Consider the following 19,480-nt stretch of genomic DNA (forward strand, 5'->3'; position numbering starts at 1 on the left):
TAAGGATGGCAAATTAGGGGAGGAATCCGGTTTATTGGATGTCACCCGGTTGCAACAAAACTTGGCAAATATTTGTAATTCAATCGACAAATGGTTTTATTGAAAATATTGAAAAAAATAAACGAAAATTAAGTACGTATTACTATAGGTTTCTTTGTCTATCCTCAAAATTAAATTTGTCTACCATAAAATGTTACAAAATTGACATCCTTTTTCTTACGAGGCTGTGCACACCAATGCTGTATAAACACAATAAAGTTAATTTATTCTGTCCGAATTTGAATAAAAATGTACTTTAGCTGTGCCATTTAACCACTAAGCGAGCCAGATGTAAGAACATACCTTTAGTTTTCCTCGAACAAAGTGGTGCTTCTGGACCACGAAATGTATCGTGCTGTAGGCAGTCATAAGACCAGCTTTGTCTCCATCCACTCTGTGCCAGACATGCTGTGATGATGCCTGTTGAAATAACAAACAACATTTTTAAGAATGTAGAGCTGGCGTCTTAATAATTTAGGAATATATTATGTGCAAGGAAACAAACGTGCTAAATTCCTTTGCTCATCATGGGATGAAATAAAATTATACTAAAAATATCTACAGATTACATAAGTGTGGCCGTAGGATAATGCACATAATATTTAGTGAAAACGTGATTTTCGTATTAAAGCACTTTCTTTAATATTCCATAGACACATGTGTTGCGACTGCCTGCGATCGTATATGGACGGTGTTCTACATACGGTAGTCTATAGAAAATCATGAAATGTCCGCATTCACAAGTGATTTATGAAATGACTTATGAATGCAGTCATATTCTTATATGACCGCATTCATAAGTCATAGTTTAGTATTCTTTCACAAAATATTTTATATAAAAACATAGTAAAGTAAAATTAAACAGTTGTTTGACATAACAAAATTAGTCTCTTAAGCAAAAATGTTTAATGCTTAAGCTACGAAAGCGTAGCGTATACTTCACAATATAATTCGAAACATTTAATGGGATTTAGTTCCGTAAGCTCATACTATGTTATGCAATCGTTATATAATGAGTCTTCTAAAAGTCGAGTACCGTGTTTATATATATATATTATGTATGTACGAGATTTTAAGACTTCACTTTTACTGCGAGTAAAATTGTTAACATCCACGACAATAAACTCAAACGAAAGCTAAACAAATGCTACAAAGAGATAGAATAGAAGTGTCCGTGAAATAAAATAATTTGAATTGTAATAATTTCACAAATATTATTTTAGTGACGCTATTCTGTTCTGGAACACAGTAAGGTTTAAGAATTTTTTTTTAATTAGCAAAAATACGACGTTCTTTTTTCGAAACTCATAGTTCTGTGTACACAACTATAATGTATTTTTTCAGTTCAGTGACGAGTATCACAGACAATAGAATTTTGGTTTAGAACATTGACTTGTAAGTCAATGGTTTAGAACCAAAAAGAGTGTCTTTGTGATATGGCTTATGAAGTATATATTGACAGATTAAAATCAGGAGCACAAAAAGACTTTTTTTGCTAATTTTTTTTTCACATATTTACATTTACATTAATGTGTGTGACTAAAGGTCAATTCACGAATTTTAGAACCTCTCCAAACAGTATCGCTATAAGCCTTGTAGCGAATCGCAGTAGTCGGTACAAATCTTTTTGTACATATGTATAATTTTATATAGTCTTAAAAAGACAGTTTTAAATTTTAGTAGCAGTAGAGCTCCTCATGAAAGAGTTCGTCCAGGGTAGTACTGCCACCTTACCTATTTCTGCCGCCAAGCAGTAATGTCAGCATTACTGTGTTCAAGTTTTGAACGGTAAGGGCGCGTTTTCATTATGTTGTCACGACAGATAGTCGTGCAGTTTAAAGTATCGTGCCTTGTATATTTAAATATAATTGTTCACATATAGTACAACACGATTGAAATTAAAAATTAAATGGACAATAGGACTTTGTTCATCAAACACACCCACACATAGGTACATAATATAGAACATGTACAACATATTATGTAACAATAAATTATGAGCTTTGAGCGATGAAAAGACGAAGCCTCATCATAGTACTGTTTTCCAGACTCCGCCTGTGTTCTCTGTCGGAAATTGTCGGAACATAATTTTGAACAAAAGGACTACAACAAAACAAACATCATTAATCTAAAAATTGTCTATTAACTATTCATTTACTGGTTACGCTTGATAATAATACACACATCAAGCAAAAACAAACAAATCTAATCAGGACGACAAAGGGTACAAATGACTGTTATCACACTATATGGATTACTATTCCACAACCGACCAGGAACATGACGACATCTGTTGCAAAATAAGCCATTCCTTGCATTTTAATTTGAAAGTATAAAAAGATTCAGCCGTCTTCATCGATGGTGGAAGGTCATTCCAAAATTTAGAGGCGGCAAAGCGGAAGCTGCCTCTGAATGACGTCAGATGTGGGCGAATGTGTATTTGTAACATTGAGTATCTAATTTGTCGAGTGTTGTTCTTCCCCCTATATTCCAGTTCAATCAGTTGAATCATGTCTGAAATATTAAAGGTATTATACTGCCGTTCACGACTTTTTTGACGTTGCTACGACAGACTGTCGTGACAATGGAAAGTGCTAGAACGACAGTAGTCCAACGATAAATAAAACGTTACGAAAAAATGTGACGACAGATAATCGCAGCTTCAAACGATTCTATCGTGCAAAACGACAAGGGGGCTGCCGTGAACCGATAAATTGTCACCACGGTCTAGTAGGAACAGCTAGACACGTCAGTCGTTCAACGATAAAATTAACGTCCATGACACAGTTATGACAGATAGTCGTGATATGGGAACAGGCTAGACGCGACAGTCGTCTAACGATAAATAAAACGTGGCGACATAATGGGAACGCGCCTTAAGGGTGCTGGTGACATTATAGGCACATGGGACTTGTCAACTTATGTCTCCGGGTGACGGGCGCAGAGGCAGTGCTCGTTAGATCTTTGCGATTTAAACTTCTGAGTGGCACTTCAACTGTTATGGACGTGTAGCTTACCATCATGCGCACGACTTGTTCGTCCCGTCATTTGATATTATAAAACAAAATAATTTGTACTTATATATTCAATTATTTTAGTAAAGTTTCATGTTTAACCTATCAAATAATATTCTTCATTAGTTTTCGCGTACTTCTCTTACTTTCGTGCTATTCGGGTCGACTCCCGAATCGACAGATAGAGGCAAATAGCCTACTCCTTCAATATTATATAAAAAAAGAAATTCTAAATTTAAATGTTTTTGGCGCGTTTTTCTTTGTTGATTTTAATCATATATGTATATTATTCTTTCTATATCTTTGGTTTTAATAAACTGTGAAGGTGATGTACCAAGATCGACACGTTACGCGAAATGCGTCTGTAAATTGAAATAACTTTTTTACTTAAACATTTATATAGGTACGGGATTAGTTTACTTAACATTTATAATCCTCAAAAAAGATTATACCGTACGAGTATGTGTCATAAAAAAAAATATTTTATAATTATTCCTAAAAACAACCCAAACTAGAATTTCTCTAAATCTCCAGTAACACCAGTCATCGACACTCACCAATAATGAACACACGTAATTGATATTCTAATTAGAAATGATTACTATTATATAGATTATTTCTCATTTTTTTGTAAAATGACGCCCACTTTTCAGAGTACCATAAAATTATTATTATTACAAGTAATTGTATTTGTATGAAATTTGTAATGTTCAGAGAAATAAAGTAAACAATTTAAAAAGAGATGTGGAACAATGGGTCTTGTCGTTCACTGGCGCCACCTTTAAATTTCCTTTGGTGAGTAAGACTCACTCTTCATTAGCAGCCAAATCCCATTATTACAGTCCGCTAGAACCCTTCATTAACTTATCGTACCACGTCGAGCTTAAAATATACTTGTAACAAGGATGAAACTATGTTGTTTTATAGACAGTTTTGTCATTATTCGTTCTCTTAATTTGCTCCAAGACGCGACTTTTTAAAACCAGTATTATTATAATATAAAAGTAACGGGATTTACTCGCGTAATATTTTAGACTAGATTTTAGTGCTAGACGTGACGCGGTCGAGAACGTTGCACTCAGCCCCTGATGAAGACCATTGATTATGGTTGAAACTAGTCGGACCGCTACCGACTAAAATACTAGGCGAGTAAGTCCCGTTACTTTTATACTATAATGTGTGATAACCGCGTTAGTTTTCACCAGTATTATTGTTCTCATATCGTCTTAAAAAAGATACTCGTTCACAAGGACTTCATTCGTTCTTTCCCATCACTTTAAAAGAAATAGATTACTAGATTTCAGGGTTTGTTATGGTATTATATGAGTAATGTCGCTTATAAAGCTTGTAATAAGATTTATTGTTTCTTAAAAGTTTATGGTAAGCCCCCAGATTAGTTTTAATACGAATTAAGTAATACTCGGCTTTTCTCCTCTTAAAAACTATAATTCATTAATCAGTCATGTCAATATTTACGTTATGTTCGGGTGGATAGTATTTATTATCACTCATCAGGAAATTTAATTGGTTGAAAGATATAAATCTAAGAGTTTAAATGGTACAGAGATAAGAATGATTCCATTTTATGAGTACTGGCTATATGCAGTTTATCTGTCTTTCACCAAACGGCTTTATTGAGGGAACTTGAACAGATCCCTGGGGATTAACAGTATTGGAGCGTCGACACTGAAGACAACATAGGCACACTGTTCTACAAGATTATAATGAAATCAGTCAGAAAAAGTGGCTAAAATGGACCTTATGCAAAGCCTATTTTTTGAACGTGCCGGCTTTACTGAATGTTTTATTTCGAGTCCAAACATTCTGAGCCGTGCAGGAACGAGCATTCACCCTTGTCTAGTAAGCGGTCTGTTTGAATGACTCAGCACAAGAACGATTCGTTTTAATCTAGGGGCGAGATTTATTTTCGAATGAAATATTCACATATCGAACAAAGTACTCTGCAACCTGAGAGATGATTTCAGAAAAACCATTCGCAAAAGGTTTTCCAACGAAAAGCAAATTCTTAACTAAAAGTAAGATACGAAAAAGCTACAGATTTTTTGTTGCCATATACACATAGTTCGATTGTGATGTAGATCAGATACATAGTGCAAATTTCACCAGAAGAAGGTTGGAAATTGTAAAGGGAAAGAAATCGATCATCATTATCATCGTCACATCCATTAATCCACTCTATCTCAATTACTCAAACTAAATACGCATTTTTTAAAATTTATATTCAGGTTAAAAAGACCCATAAATACATACCTTATAGACTAACATATATAACAGTATAATCAAACACTAATTGCTAATTATTTCCACGTATTGTCTGCGACGTGTGACGCAAAGACGGCCTCGGAGCCGTCGGTACTTACACGACACCCTTCAGCCAAAACTCCTACTTCATGAAGGTCGACAGATGTTGAGTCGGTACTCTTAACAAAAATGAATTAAAATTCACATTGTGGCGAGATCCCGCACTGCTCGACTCTCAGGGTAGCATTGGCTTTCACCCGTATATACGCCACAATATCCGCAGACTGTGAAGTAATGAAGCCGTGCCACGTTATCGGTATCACTGGTTGCCGTATAATTACGTTGTCGTTATCGTTGGACTCAGTAAATGATTAGGGCCAGTCGGGGTGGTGCCACCAAGGTTACGGCTTATTTTTCTGTTCCACCTTTTTTTGAAACCGTCCTCGTCGCATTGGTTACATTTTTCTCGGTGGTACTGACGACACAGATCCAGAGATGAGTATCTGTTTCTTTTTCTCCCCCTTCTGGATTCGCCTGGGTTGTGATGTTGCACTGAGTCGGTTAGAATCGGCAACAGCAGCGTAATCACGTTGAGGGGTCAGCAAGACATCTCAGCCGAGGCAGACAAATGAGGGGCGAGGTGCGGGGAATCGCGGTGTGAACTCACAAACCTCGCTTCTCAGCTTTATGCATCCAGTCTACAAGACCTTGATATGTAAACGATAGACACTTTCATTAAGTATTTAGGCTGTCAAATGCAAATGCGTGACTTAAATTGTGTTCAAGTGTGCAATCTTGTCTAGTGTATGTAGGTCACGTACGTTAAACATCTGAATTGCATCTTCGCGAAGGTGGTGGCGGTCTTTGTCGAAGGACAGTTTAAGCCCAAAAAGTGCATCCGCTGTTTGTGCAGTTACCCTTAGTTAGTTAGTTTACTTTAGGTAACTTTTCTGATCCCAAAACGAATTCGGAAAACGACTTCTATCATCATCGACTTGTATTAAAATATATTTTACAACATTTGGAATTGTAGTCGATGTTATTCGATTGTTACCACCCAAAGTTTATGAGCAAGAAAGCTAGCATAGACCCTTAACGTGAACGAAGTCAACCTCTAAAAAGTCACCACTAGTGTAACCCCTACAGTTAACGTTCTGTAACGATCCATTGTCTGCAATTCTAAAGCAGGTAACCAGCTCTAGTATTATATAAATTATATTTTTTTTTTTTAATATAAATTGGTAAATTGTTTTCAATTCCCCCGAAAATTGTTTTGTTGTTTCATTGGATATAAAATGTGAGAGTTTTCAATGTTAAAGTGACACTTAGGGTTTATCTTTGCACATTTAGTGATAATGTTGTAACTACACTGAGCATATAAGGGCATATAATAAATATAAATCTTTGTTAAATAAATTGTCCCCTCCGATGCACAAAATATATAGTAAGTATATTATTAACATTCTCGGAACGGTGTCACTGTGTAAGTTGACACATATATACATGCAGAACACAAACCATGTAGCAATATTAATTTTGACATAATTTATTTAATCTATGTGTAGGGGAACTGAGCGATATTTCAAAATTTCACTTTACTACAAAGTTAATGACGTACGCGCGACCTCAATTGCATGAAGCATACAGAGTGTTTTTTATATGGGGCAGTATAGGGAAATCTGAAACCATAGAAGACTAGATATACAAGATTATCTTTATTCATTTTTATTGACAACACAAACTTGACTAAAAAATTTACTAAGCCGAAATTGTTTTCACAAACAAAAGACTAAATGGTTCCTAAGACAAGTTCCTTGTGAATTGTATGGTTTCAGATTTCCACATTACCGTCCAATTTAAAAATACACTCTGTATATTTCTCAACAATTTATTTGTAAACAGATTATGTATACAGCGTCTTTATGAGTATCATTTCACTCCTTTGTCCCGCACAACACATTAAAGCAGTAAAGTTACAATAAATGTAGTAAAATTAAATAATAAATAAATAACGCACACACTCAAAACCCCGCACCAGGAAAACCCGGTCCTGTACTTACACCCAAAATCACTATAGGAAATTAATGTAGGTCATACAAATATTTAGCCCGGCTTGGGAATTGAACCCGGTACTCTGCGTGGCAGATTAGCATCGTAACCGTTCAGCCATGGTAGAATACAGTTAGAATACTCTACTTCATACTACGAATATCGCTTACAATGCAACGTTAATTCTTATACATTCAAGCGAACTGTGGGAGGGTTTCAAGACCCACGTTGTTATTTCAGTTATAGTAGTGGCAGAAATAAAACGTTAAATTTTTTTTCTTAGGTTGGCTTATGGTAGGTAGGTAGGTAACGCTCGGATCGGTTACAGCGAAATGAAAGAATACCGCATGACGCGGCAGTTGCACCACTTAGTTGAGCACATTTCAAAACGCTTCAATAAGTCATAATTCATTTCCACCAACACCCTCTTTGATCATATGGCAAAAGCCTTTTATAAAGTCTGAGACAACGACTTACTATATAAGTTGTAGGTATAATCGTCTCGTATTTATAATTGTGTCAAGCGTCTAATTCCACTCTCAAGTTGACGATGTCTTTCTCTCTCCTTATTACAATCGGAGTCCTATACGGGTCTGTATACTGCCTCCTTCTTTTCTCCTTGTATATCTGTTTACTACTCCGCGCACAGTCTTAACCTACATTCCACGGCTTTTCAATCACACACAACACGCCTAGGTCAAACTCAACAAAAGCGCGGAGATCTTCTTCATTTGCCAAAACCCATTGAAAAATACAGGTAAATACTTTGCAAGTACACCTTATGGAAAACTTTAAAATTTAAGACTACGTTAAAACAGTGCACACCTGCGCTCAATTTCCCATGAGCTGTCTCCATCCCTTCGATACGCAGACCAAGTTTTTTAAAGTGAGACATTACACAGCTTGGATCCTATCAAGACCCACGACTGTGTCATCTACGTACAGGCAAACCACGCTAGCAATCACCTTCTGTGTAATTCCAACCTCTATATACATTTAACGCTCCTCACGATTCGAGAAACGAACGTGGAAAATCTACTTTGACCTCTACTGTGAGAACGCGTTTATAGGAATTGTCAACCCAGGGAAGTCCTTAGGAATCGACCCCATCACTCTCGTCATTGTAATGCCGATCAGGACCGCTACCCACAGACACTCTACAATAAGAAAGAAGGGCTTCTCAGTGCATCGGCTACTCGTGTTATCTATAATTCGGGACCGATTACATCCTTTAGTATGCTGTTGTATCACCAGTAGCCTGAACGCCCACCTGGGCGTAATCAAGCTTTTTACAGATGTTAACAGTTTTCAGCTAACACTTATCCGTTGTTATTTCATGTTCTATATGGATTGATTGCCCGTAGAGTCTTTAGTATCGCTATTATCGATACTGATATTGCATTAAATAAAACGTACTGTCCGTCCATAATTTCAATAAGTTTTTTTTTTGGTTATTTGCTAATTACTTACTTACGATGTTGCTGTTCTTGCAAGGCAATAATATTCCAGTTATTAAATCATCGATAGCACAACAGTATTAAAAGTGGCAATTATATCGATAGAAAGTTTGCTATGACATACCAACACTATTGATATTATGGATAATATAGATTGTAGATATACAATCGATATTATCGATAACAATCAATAGTATTAGTCAATTATGCTATCTAATGATACTATCAAAAGACCTATCGGTATTGTTACTAGTTTTCAAGGTCCGTAGTCAAATTGTCGTTAGTTTTTCAACTCAGATCTGTATCTCACAAAATAAATAATAAATGAGTTTTCGAAATTAAAGCACCGAATAAAAATATAAAAAACAAAGTTATTTATTACGTTACCGGCTCATTGTTGATGAAGAAGGAGAGGTTCGCAGCTGGCATTGAGTTTGGGCTGATGCACTCCGCCTTTAGCTTCATGCCGGGTTTGTATCGGCGTTTGATGCCTGTTAAAGTCGGGTCTGAAGTGGGCAGATCTGTGGACAAGTAATCAAATTATCAACTGACCGATATTTGATTCAAAAACACATTTTATTCTGCAAAAATCTGGACTGAGAGTCGAAGTCGTTAAACATTGGCATCGTAATTTTTGTTATTATTTAATAAGTGAAAGGATTTGAATCATAACATTTGAAATATGATATTAACAATGCGACAATTTCGATGTATGAAAATGATGTAATAAATATGGAAGTTCTTTTCAGAATTAGGGAAGAAAGAAATCTTTTGACGCATATTTAGAGAGCAGAAAGGGAAAAATGTTTGGACATAATTTGTTACGTAATGAAGAATTTGTGAGAGTGATAATTGAGGGGAAGATAGAATAGAAAAGAAAGGGAGGAGGACTAAGAATGGCGTATTGTAATAAATTAAGAAGAAGGTGAAAGAGAGTAGCTACGAAGAGGTCAAGGAGATGGCTATGAACCGTGAGGAGTGGAGGAGACTACACCGACAAGAGCCTAACTCATAAACAGGATGATGACAATAACGTAACATGAAGAGGAACTAAGCTAATAAAAGTTAACGTTCAAGATATTTGTAGCGATGTCCAAATACCACAGACAAGAAGAGGACAGAATAGAATCATTTACTTTATATTATCAATGTCACTATATTACAAAAAAGAATGAAAATAATAGAGGAAACACAATGACGTCAAATATAAATAAAATTACAATTTCTTCGAAAGAAATTCCTCCACGTTATAAAATTAATTATGTAATAAAAGTTTTAAGTTGGGTATAAAATATTAATTACAACACGTTTGTAATAAAATATAAATTAGGTAAATTCCAATACGGTCTCTATGAGCTTAATAATTTATCGATCGCATTAGAGGTAATCATGTAACAATACAATAAGTAGAGCAATATTAACAAAATATTCAAACACTGTTCAACACGTGCTGCCGCAACGCGTACATAAATTAATTTACTGCTCTTACAATAAGGTTGATACTGCCAACAACGGCCGCACGTTTACATTGTATCTCAATATTAAGCTCCCGGTTACACGATGCGAAAGTGACCGCCCAGTTACCACGGTTTCACATATATTACTGGCGAATCTTTCTATTTACTATATTATAGCCAATTTCGTAGCAGAATGTTTAATAATAAAACGTTGCTAGGTAACCAATAATGGCAAGTGGAAAGAACATTTTTGTTAATGCTTATTATTTAGGTTAGCTTTGCTATGGTCTGCTCGCTTAAATAGGTAAATAGATAATTGGGTTCTCTAGAAGTAATACCAATTATTGTAAAGCTTACAAAGTACCTATTGATATGTATTATTTATGAATAAAGTAATTGAATAAAGTTTTTGAATTCTATTAATATTACTGCAAAATTTTATTTTATATTAATGTACTACGTAACCCATTCAGCATCAATTCCCGATTCTGAAATTCAATTACTACTCGAATTCGAATGTTTGCAATCTCTCCCTTCAAATAAAAAAATCGTTAGGGCTGACACAGTTTCATAAATAATGAATTACTAATAATTTTTAGGTTACTTTAATATTACATCCTAATGATTCGAAACTTCTATTGAACAAAATTCACCACAGACATGACTGCAAGATTAGCATTATATATATCCGCCACGCTGAGTGAGTGCTGGTTGGAAACTTCACACATTTTCCGACTGTTGTGACGGTTGTGAACCTTCTTCGACGTGCAGGCTGATATAGGCAGTTTTGCAAGAAATATTTTCAATTTTGCCAATTGCGTATTGATGCCGTCACAAAAAATATAAGAGTAAATTCTCAATACTTTATGAAAAATGGAGCGTTTTCGACATACGTGACGCAAATTTTACTTCTTTTTGATTTTAGTAACACAGATGTTAAAGGGTTGTATTTAAAAGTGATAAATAGTAAAAAACAGACACAAATACAATGGTTCACATCTTTATTCGATCGTGACATACTTGTCACAAGTATATAGCTTTTGTGACATAAGTAATGTGAATATCAATATTATCATCATCATCAACCTTTTATACACGTCTTACCGCTGAGCACGGGTTTTCTCTCAGGCGAGTGTTTAGGTCGTAGTCCGGTTTGGGGACTTTACTCGTTTTCCAAGAGTTGTGAACGTTCTTCGACATGCAGGTCTCATCACGATGTTTTCCTTCACCGAAAAGCTCACGGTAAATTTCAAATTAAATTTCGCACACAAATTCCGAGAAACTCAGAATCGCGAGTCCGGATTCGAATCCACGCTCTCTGCTTGAGAGGCGTCAGGTTACCACGGCTATCATGGCTTTTAATAAATTTCAATATGATTAATCGTAATTGAAGTAAGTTGCATTTTCCCGCTTTGTCACCAAAGAGTCGATACTACCTTAGCACGAATTCTAATTTTTCCCGTAATATCAGAATTAATTTTTTTACAAACTAAACTAAAGCCATGAGAAAAATGTATATCGTATAGTACACGTGTACTATTTAGTTTAAAAAAAATCATTAGTATATGTAAAGTACCTATTGAATTCAGCGAATTTCTTTTAAATTTCGAGGTAAGTTTGTGTTTTTTCTATCGTGAAAATTTTTAAGAATCGCGATAGTGAACACTTTATATAGTCAATTTTACTATATTTTTTTTTCAAAGTAATTGATTCAACACTTCCTCTGTTATGCGGAATCGACCAAAGCCATTTGAGGTTATATACACTCTGTCGTATGTATGAAAGAAGATCGACGAAACAGATTTATAAGGCAAGTGTGATCGGGCAAGTTAGTAAGAGCCGGCCAAGGCGGACTTGTCACGACCAAATTGAGGACGTCCTGAAAGGCCAGGTCAAGAGTGCTCTTAACCGAGGAGCGCGTATGAAAGCATTGATGCGTGTTGATGAGGCGAAAAATGGTCAGGACCGTAGCAAGTTGTTGTTGTGTTGACTGTTGTCTCTGCCTACCCCATGTGAAGTTATATATGTTTGAACAGTCGCACAACTGCTTATCCAAGAAAAACATAAAACACTTAAAACACTCCGTAGAGTAATTACTTTTGATTAAATGACGGTGGTGTACTGTGGCCTGTACAACTGTACATTTTGCCTGTGGAAAATCCAAACTGAGCATGAGATGTATCATTAGTGGAAATATAAAGTGTAGAACTCCATTTTGTGAGAAAATTAATCATGTATGTTATTTGATCTCTATATCAACCTGACTAAGTTTCTTAGTGATCTGAGCACTTTTTTTCACTTTAGTAATCCAATAATTTGCCACTATCTTCTTGTTAGATGGATTTTTTGACTTATTCAACTTTAGGCTTGGTGCAAAAATGACCTTCATTGTGTTTAATTTGACCAAACTTACTTACTATACGCAGCAGTAGAACTCCTTGTGAAAATGTTCGTTCTGGAAAGTATCATATAAGTGCCACCTTACCTATTTCTGCCGCCAAGCAGTAATGTGATCATTATTGCGTTCTTGTGTGGAAGGAAAAGGATGCTGGTGAAATTACAGGTACATGGGACTTTTCAATTTATGTCTCAGGGTGACGGGCGCAGGGCAGTGGCTCTCAGATCTTTGAGATTTAAAACTCTGAGTGGCACTGTCAATACAGGCTTGGCATCAGGCGTACGTGGTATTTTTTTGTAAATCGTTTTAATAAGGTAGGTACTCTATATGGCCCGGGCGGCGTCGTGGTGAATGTTCACTGATCCCACGGCGCCGACTCAACCGGCGAGAGGGAAACCCGGGGGGGATTTAGTGGGGTAGGCCTTCCAGTGTGGAGGGAGAGTCCCCACATAACCCCTGAGTCTCCCTGGGCTCAGGGGTATCCATAAAGATTTCCCCCCCGTCAAAAAAAAAAAAAAAAAAAAAGGTACTCTATATGGCGTATTACGGTTTTGATCTTTCCACTAACAATATTATTATTTAGATATAATAGGTAAATGTATTGTGTTACCTAAACAGTAATTTTATGCTAAAGTGACGATCTACCAGCTGTATTATGTATGTACTTATCGTTTCTTACACTCTATATATGACATAAATGTATTAATACTCACCTACAACATACATAAGTCCATGGACCTGAGCTGTTTGAAATGACGGCGCGTCGGCGGACACTTCACATGTGTACCGCCCGTTCGCTACTTCTGTGGCGTTCGTGATGGTAAGCCGCTTTGAGTCCGTCTCGTCTCTCTGTATTTAGAAAATAATAAACTTAACTAAGTAAATTATTATACCAAAGAATTGTACTGTACCAACAATAAGACTTTTGACTAGGGCTTTCATTCTGGGAATCTCAGTCTCGAAAATTTCGAGAATCTCGACAATTTTTTGGGAATTTCGAGACTCGAGACTGATGTTTTCAATCTCGGGAATATCGATAGTTAAGTCAGTTAATTAAAAAGCATTAAAAATATAATAAACCAATAGTCATTTTTATAGTGTATTACTATTTTTTAATTTGTTATGGGATACGGCAACCTGTGTAGTAGAGCTTAGTTTGATCAGTGGAGTTTGAATTAAATAAAAGGGTAGTATTTAACCGCTCACCAAAAAATCAAGTTTTTTCACCACCTAATATGCCGCTTCCCTAACAAAAGTACTGATTGCCCACCAAAATAATAATAATAACGCACACACGCACACACTCAACATAGCCCCGCACTAGGGAAACCCTGTGTCGCGGGTGCCATGGACACACACATAGACAACCACAAATTACACCCAAACTCACGAGAGAAATAATTGTAGGCCATACAACTATTTCTCCCGGCCCGGGAATCGAACCTGGGACCTCTGCGTGGCAGTCCGGCATGGTTACCGTTCGGCTACGGAGGCAGTTATATGTACATAAGTAATATGTACATCAAAAATAATTAATTAAGCACTGCGTACTAAAATTAATGCATAACATTTTATCGTAATGCATATCTAACATCTAAATACATATCTAATATTTCTGGCATACAACAAACGTATAACCACAAATTTTTGACAAAAAACATACATATTTCACTAAAAGGTACACGCCAGCACATCAAGCTACACATTGACGTATCTTGTTCTGTTGCACTAGAGGCGATTTTCGAGCAAAAATGAGTAGTCTGATGTACCGTTGTCCGTACATCAGTCTATCGGAATGAAACAACATTTTATTTGACATAATGATCTAATTGTACATACGCCAGCACATCAAGCTACACATTGACGTATTTTGTTCCGTTGCACTGGAGGCGATTTTCGAACAAAAATGTGTAGTCAGGTATGCCGTCGTCCATACAATTTGTCCAAAACAATACGATCAACAAAAATAAATGAAATTGCCCACAAATATTGCAACAAAGTCTAATGCTTGAAAATCGTAGTATTTTCTTTTTTGTATTTGCAAGTACAAAAAAGAAAATGAGCTACGAAGCTTAAGATAAAAAAAGCAGAAAATATTTAAAAAAAATTAAAATAACTTTTGTTAACCTTTGCCCAGCAGCGGAACATCATAGATTAATATTAATAATTCAATAAAAACTTTTATGGCGTCAGCTGGTGGTACCACATACATGAACCAGATCGCGAGCCCTACAACATGACTGTTTGCATTTATATATTTGCATATAACATATATATATAGTTACATATTTATATTTTTCTAATTTGATAATTTTATCCCAAAATATAATGAAATTAGTGGCATGTGGAGACGAGCAACAGCGAGGTCAAGTTATTCCAATAAAGTTCAGAAAATGTAAAGGACACCTAATTGGTAGTCTGGTTTAACCGCTCACGCGATACATGCAGCCTTAGACGCATACCACACCTACAGGTGCCGGTGATGATTTTATACCGATTTATCGGATATCGAAGTTATAACAGATAAAAGAACTAATATTAATTGCTATTTCGGTAACTACTCTAGCAAACCATAAAGTTTTTAATGCCTGGGTCTGTCATTTAAAAAATATAAACAACTTCAAAAATACGTCACGACAATCGTGTGTGATGTTTGGGCTGGTGATTTCGGTGTTTATTTATTGAAAACATATCGTAAGTAGCGTATTTTAAGTTTACCCTGAATATAAATGTTTATAAACTATACTTTACGGAGTAATTTCATGGTAAACGTTAGATTCACTCAAACGGAATATTATCATATTTATCCAAGTACACCAAAAATTTCATTAGTGCTTTTTAAGTGCAGGATTTGCGGTGTATTACTGCATTTTATTTGAGATGTTTTTGTTGATAGTACGGGGGGTATTTATTTAGCAATTCAGAATAATAATTTTTATTTATAAAAACTTGTATTTAAACTGAATGCTTTTCTAATTTGCAAAACCAAATAGCCGCCATTTTGCGGTAGGAGGAGCGCATCGCGTGAGCGGTTAAGACGACGCACTTAATTTTGAGTCGGTGTAAAATGAAAACAAAAAGTGTTAGAAAATCAGCTATTGTTTTAATAGTGTCCTTTTCTGACTCTTACGTAGTAACGTAAAAAGTAGTTCTATTTAATAGTGGTTGCAATTAATAAAAAAGTGCAAAATGGGATTAGTATACTCTCACACTGTTCTATGGGTAAGAGTAGTTACGCATGTGCGTCGGCAAGAGTACGCAACACCTTTTTTGATAGGATATCGTTTATCGGTTGCACAAATCACCTCCATACTTTTTTGTATGGCTAGCACGATAGGGCGCGACTTGCGCGAGACCGATATAAACTGCGAGATTTCTGTGCGAGAATAGCAGTATGTCGCGCTTTAAGTCGCACTCGCGCAATTCGCGCCCTGTCGTGCTATCCCTACTGGTAATGAGAAGTTTGGCTCGTTATGTATGGGCCTTTGCACGTGGAGACCTGAGAAGAACCTACTTGTAGCACGGGCATACCCGGTACCTACTACAATGCTTTCGGTGCACTTGCAGCCGATATTTCATATTCGCAGCACATGTCTCAGGTCTGCTAAAAAATACTAGGACTGTCGCGAAAAGTTTCAGTTGATTTAGAACGAGGCACAGCGACAGAATTTTTATTCAGACATACTATAGACTGCGCGCGGACTCCTGCAACACATCGAGTTGCGTACCCTTGCACACTTCAGCCATTTCAGAAGAAAACTGCCACTAACCTCATAAGTTGCAAGTAATCAGAATCGTTTGCAGTTAGACCTCTAGACGAGTTTTGAACGGTTTGATACAAAATCAGTTTTCAAAAAATATGCTTAGTTTAGTCTCAGTCACAATTTGAAAATACCAAAAAGATTTAAGCAAATACATAAAAATGTTCAGACTTACGCAGCTTCTTGGTTTTCAATAATTTTTGAACATTTTTCCGCACAACAATCTCCATTTCCTAGCACTACAAAATGACACTGAAGTTAGTTGCGTACTGTAAATAACTTCCCGGCAATTTACATTTTATTGGATGCGACATTTTAGACCAGGCTACTTTATTTATTATACCGACTAGAGAAAGAGCTTAGGCCAATCATGGGTAAAATAAATAAAAACCTCCCTCTAGTATCTTGTGATCTTCGATGTTTTATCCGAGAACCTCACTAATTTTTCATGTTCAAACTCTTGACCTTAAAAAATATTGTTCCGTATTGTGATGAAAAGGCAGCGACAAAATAAAGTATTTGAAAGACGAACGGATAAAACTTTTTTAGGCCGAAAGGATTATGTCAGTTAGGAAAATAGGATAATCTCCGGGGAAAGCGACAAGACTTTCCCGACCCGGGGACCCACATTTAAGAAGGATAATATTCCTTCCGCAAAGGAAATAGGGTCCACAGCTGAGCTATTTTATTAAACGTCTTACTGAAGGCTATTTCCCCGCTAATGTGTTGGGTACAGGTCGACTTAATGGCACACGAGCGATATTTGGGTGTACACTATCTTGGAAATATACGTTCATATACCTTGACTGGCTCTTTAAGGCATAATCCATATTATGTATTTATATTAAATGTGAAACCTCTGTACTTACAGCTGCCTAGTTGTGAAAGATGATAAAACAGAAATGATCGTGTAACATATTACGGACCTGTTATATGTATATGTGTCAGTACGAGTACTATTACGTTTAGAGCAGCAATTTTTTGACAGCCTGTATATAAATAGAAATTCTTAATTTCAGGCATAGACCCTTATAAATTGTTAGTAACATTTTCACTTAAAGTACGTTAATATTTATACATCATAACAACTAGTTATTTAATATACATAAAAAAGATTTGATTTGGCCAACCCAGTACTAGTGTATTGGACTGGTTTCCTGTGTATTGGACTGGTTGGTTAGTGTATTGGTTGGTAACAAACAACAACAATACCCTGCCTACATACATACAGGGCGTCTTACGGCTGGGACATAGATATTCCATGGCATTCAAAGTTCAATTTTTAAAATGTTGCCTGTCTCATCGGGGAATCAAACCGACCAAATGTGAAAAATAAAAATCATATATATTTTTACATTGCCAATCGGACGGGTCAATTAGGAGAATTAATTACTTACAAATAACAACGTGTCTTAATTAAAGGAACACAGTTTTTCTTATTTATTTATTTATTATAGGTATAGGAAAGCCAACATGATGGATAACAACGGTTATAAAGTTAGAAGGTAGATCTCCATACTTATTGGCTAACACAGCGAGTTATTCAGATTCAAGAATGTATGACAATTAATTATCCAATTAAATAGTCCACTAGCAAATTGCGTTATGGTGCGTGGATTAAAAAAATATTGTTCCGAAAACTAATTTTTAAATTGTCCTTTTTTAATTATCTGAAAATTGTGACAAAAATAAGATAAACAACATGAAAAATCATAATCACAGTATTAGACTTTTTGCTTCTTTTTAATTTTAAAATTTAACATGCAGAACATTTCACGCCGTTAACTAAAAATCATTAAAAATGTCACATAGCGCTGTTCGCAAGTGGACGATTCAATTACTCTTTACATTTATAATGACGATTTTGTCTACAGTGAAAAAAGAAAAAGTAAAAATGATATAATTGCTACGTTTGAATAAGATTTTAAATAAATTATGTGATACAAAACAGATCAGTCAGAATTTTGAATAATATATATTTTACATTTAAAAGTAGCTAGCGAGTCATTAAAGATGTCGAGATTCATGAATTTAATGTTGTATTTTTAGATAGCTCTGTTTATTTTATTTTTTTTATAATATCAAGTGACGGAAAGAACAAGTCGTGCGCCTGATGGTTAGCTAAGGCGTGTGTAAGTTTTGTGTATTTATGTGTGACTCTTATATGATAAGAAACGCACATAGTCTAGAGATAAATTAAGAAAAAAATGGCTGGTGTGACTGTTACGTACACGTTTTTTAGAAAAACTTATATTTAATTTTTTTTTTTTTCATAATATGAAGTGACGGGACGAACAAGTCATTTGCGTGGTAATAAGCGACACGCATATCCATAACAGTGCTACTCAGAGCTTTAAATCGCAAAAATCTGTGGGGCACTGCCACTGCGCCCATCATCGTTATCCATAAGTTGACATGTCTCATGTGTCAGTAATTTCACCACATAAACATAAATTTGCCCTAGGGAATCACTGTTTAAATGGAACGTAATTAATGGAACGACCGTGTCGTCTAGGAATTGTAAAGATAATTTTTTGCAAAAGTTGTGGATCTATTGTATTATTAATAATTTTATGTAGGAAGCATAAATCTAACATAATTCTTCGGTTGGACAGAGATATATTGTTGTGTACGTTCAATTATACGTATACGACGGCTTATGTATAATTTTACATCTGTCTAAATCCAAGTCAAAGTCATTAAAATCACAGTCAATAAATATTCATTAATTTCGAAAACATTTAGAAAACGTCAATTTTAAGCGACTGCTCGTTCACTATGCTCATTTCCCTGAGAAGAACAAGCAAGAAGCTCTAGGAATTGCTCTTTTCAAATAAACTTAAATGCTATGGAATACACTTTGAATCATAATTGTGTGGAATCTACACTCTAGTTATCTTTCCATATTTCTTTATCAACACAAAGTCTTCAATTTTGTAATATGACTTTTCTATTAAAAAGTTTTTAATGTAAGTTTTAAACTTAGGTAATGATAATCTTTATATAAATCTTAATATATTCTCCGAAATCTTACTGTAAAAAC

The 19,480-nt window shown here is 35.5% G+C and overlaps 1 protein-coding gene across 1 annotated transcript in view; it reads right to left on the reverse strand.

Moving 5' to 3' along the window:
• The window catches only part of LOC113227180, an 88,203-nt gene that overhangs the window by 24,607 nt on the left and 44,116 nt on the right, over positions 1-19,480 (reverse strand). Inside the window, exons 2-4 of the mRNA XM_026460063.1 lie at positions 13,390-13,525; positions 9,209-9,342; positions 343-459 (exon numbers count right to left, since the gene is read on the reverse strand). Of these exons, the coding sequence (XP_026315848.1) occupies positions 343-459; positions 9,209-9,342; positions 13,390-13,525 (387 nt within the window). The remainder of the gene's footprint in view (positions 1-342; positions 460-9,208; positions 9,343-13,389; positions 13,526-19,480) is intronic.

The sequence above is a fragment of the Hyposmocoma kahamanoa genome, unplaced genomic scaffold, assembly GCF_003589595.1.
Source record: "Hyposmocoma kahamanoa isolate Upper Pololo Valley unplaced genomic scaffold, ASM358959v1 202, whole genome shotgun sequence".
Taxonomy (NCBI): Eukaryota; Metazoa; Arthropoda; class Insecta; order Lepidoptera; family Cosmopterigidae; genus Hyposmocoma; species Hyposmocoma kahamanoa.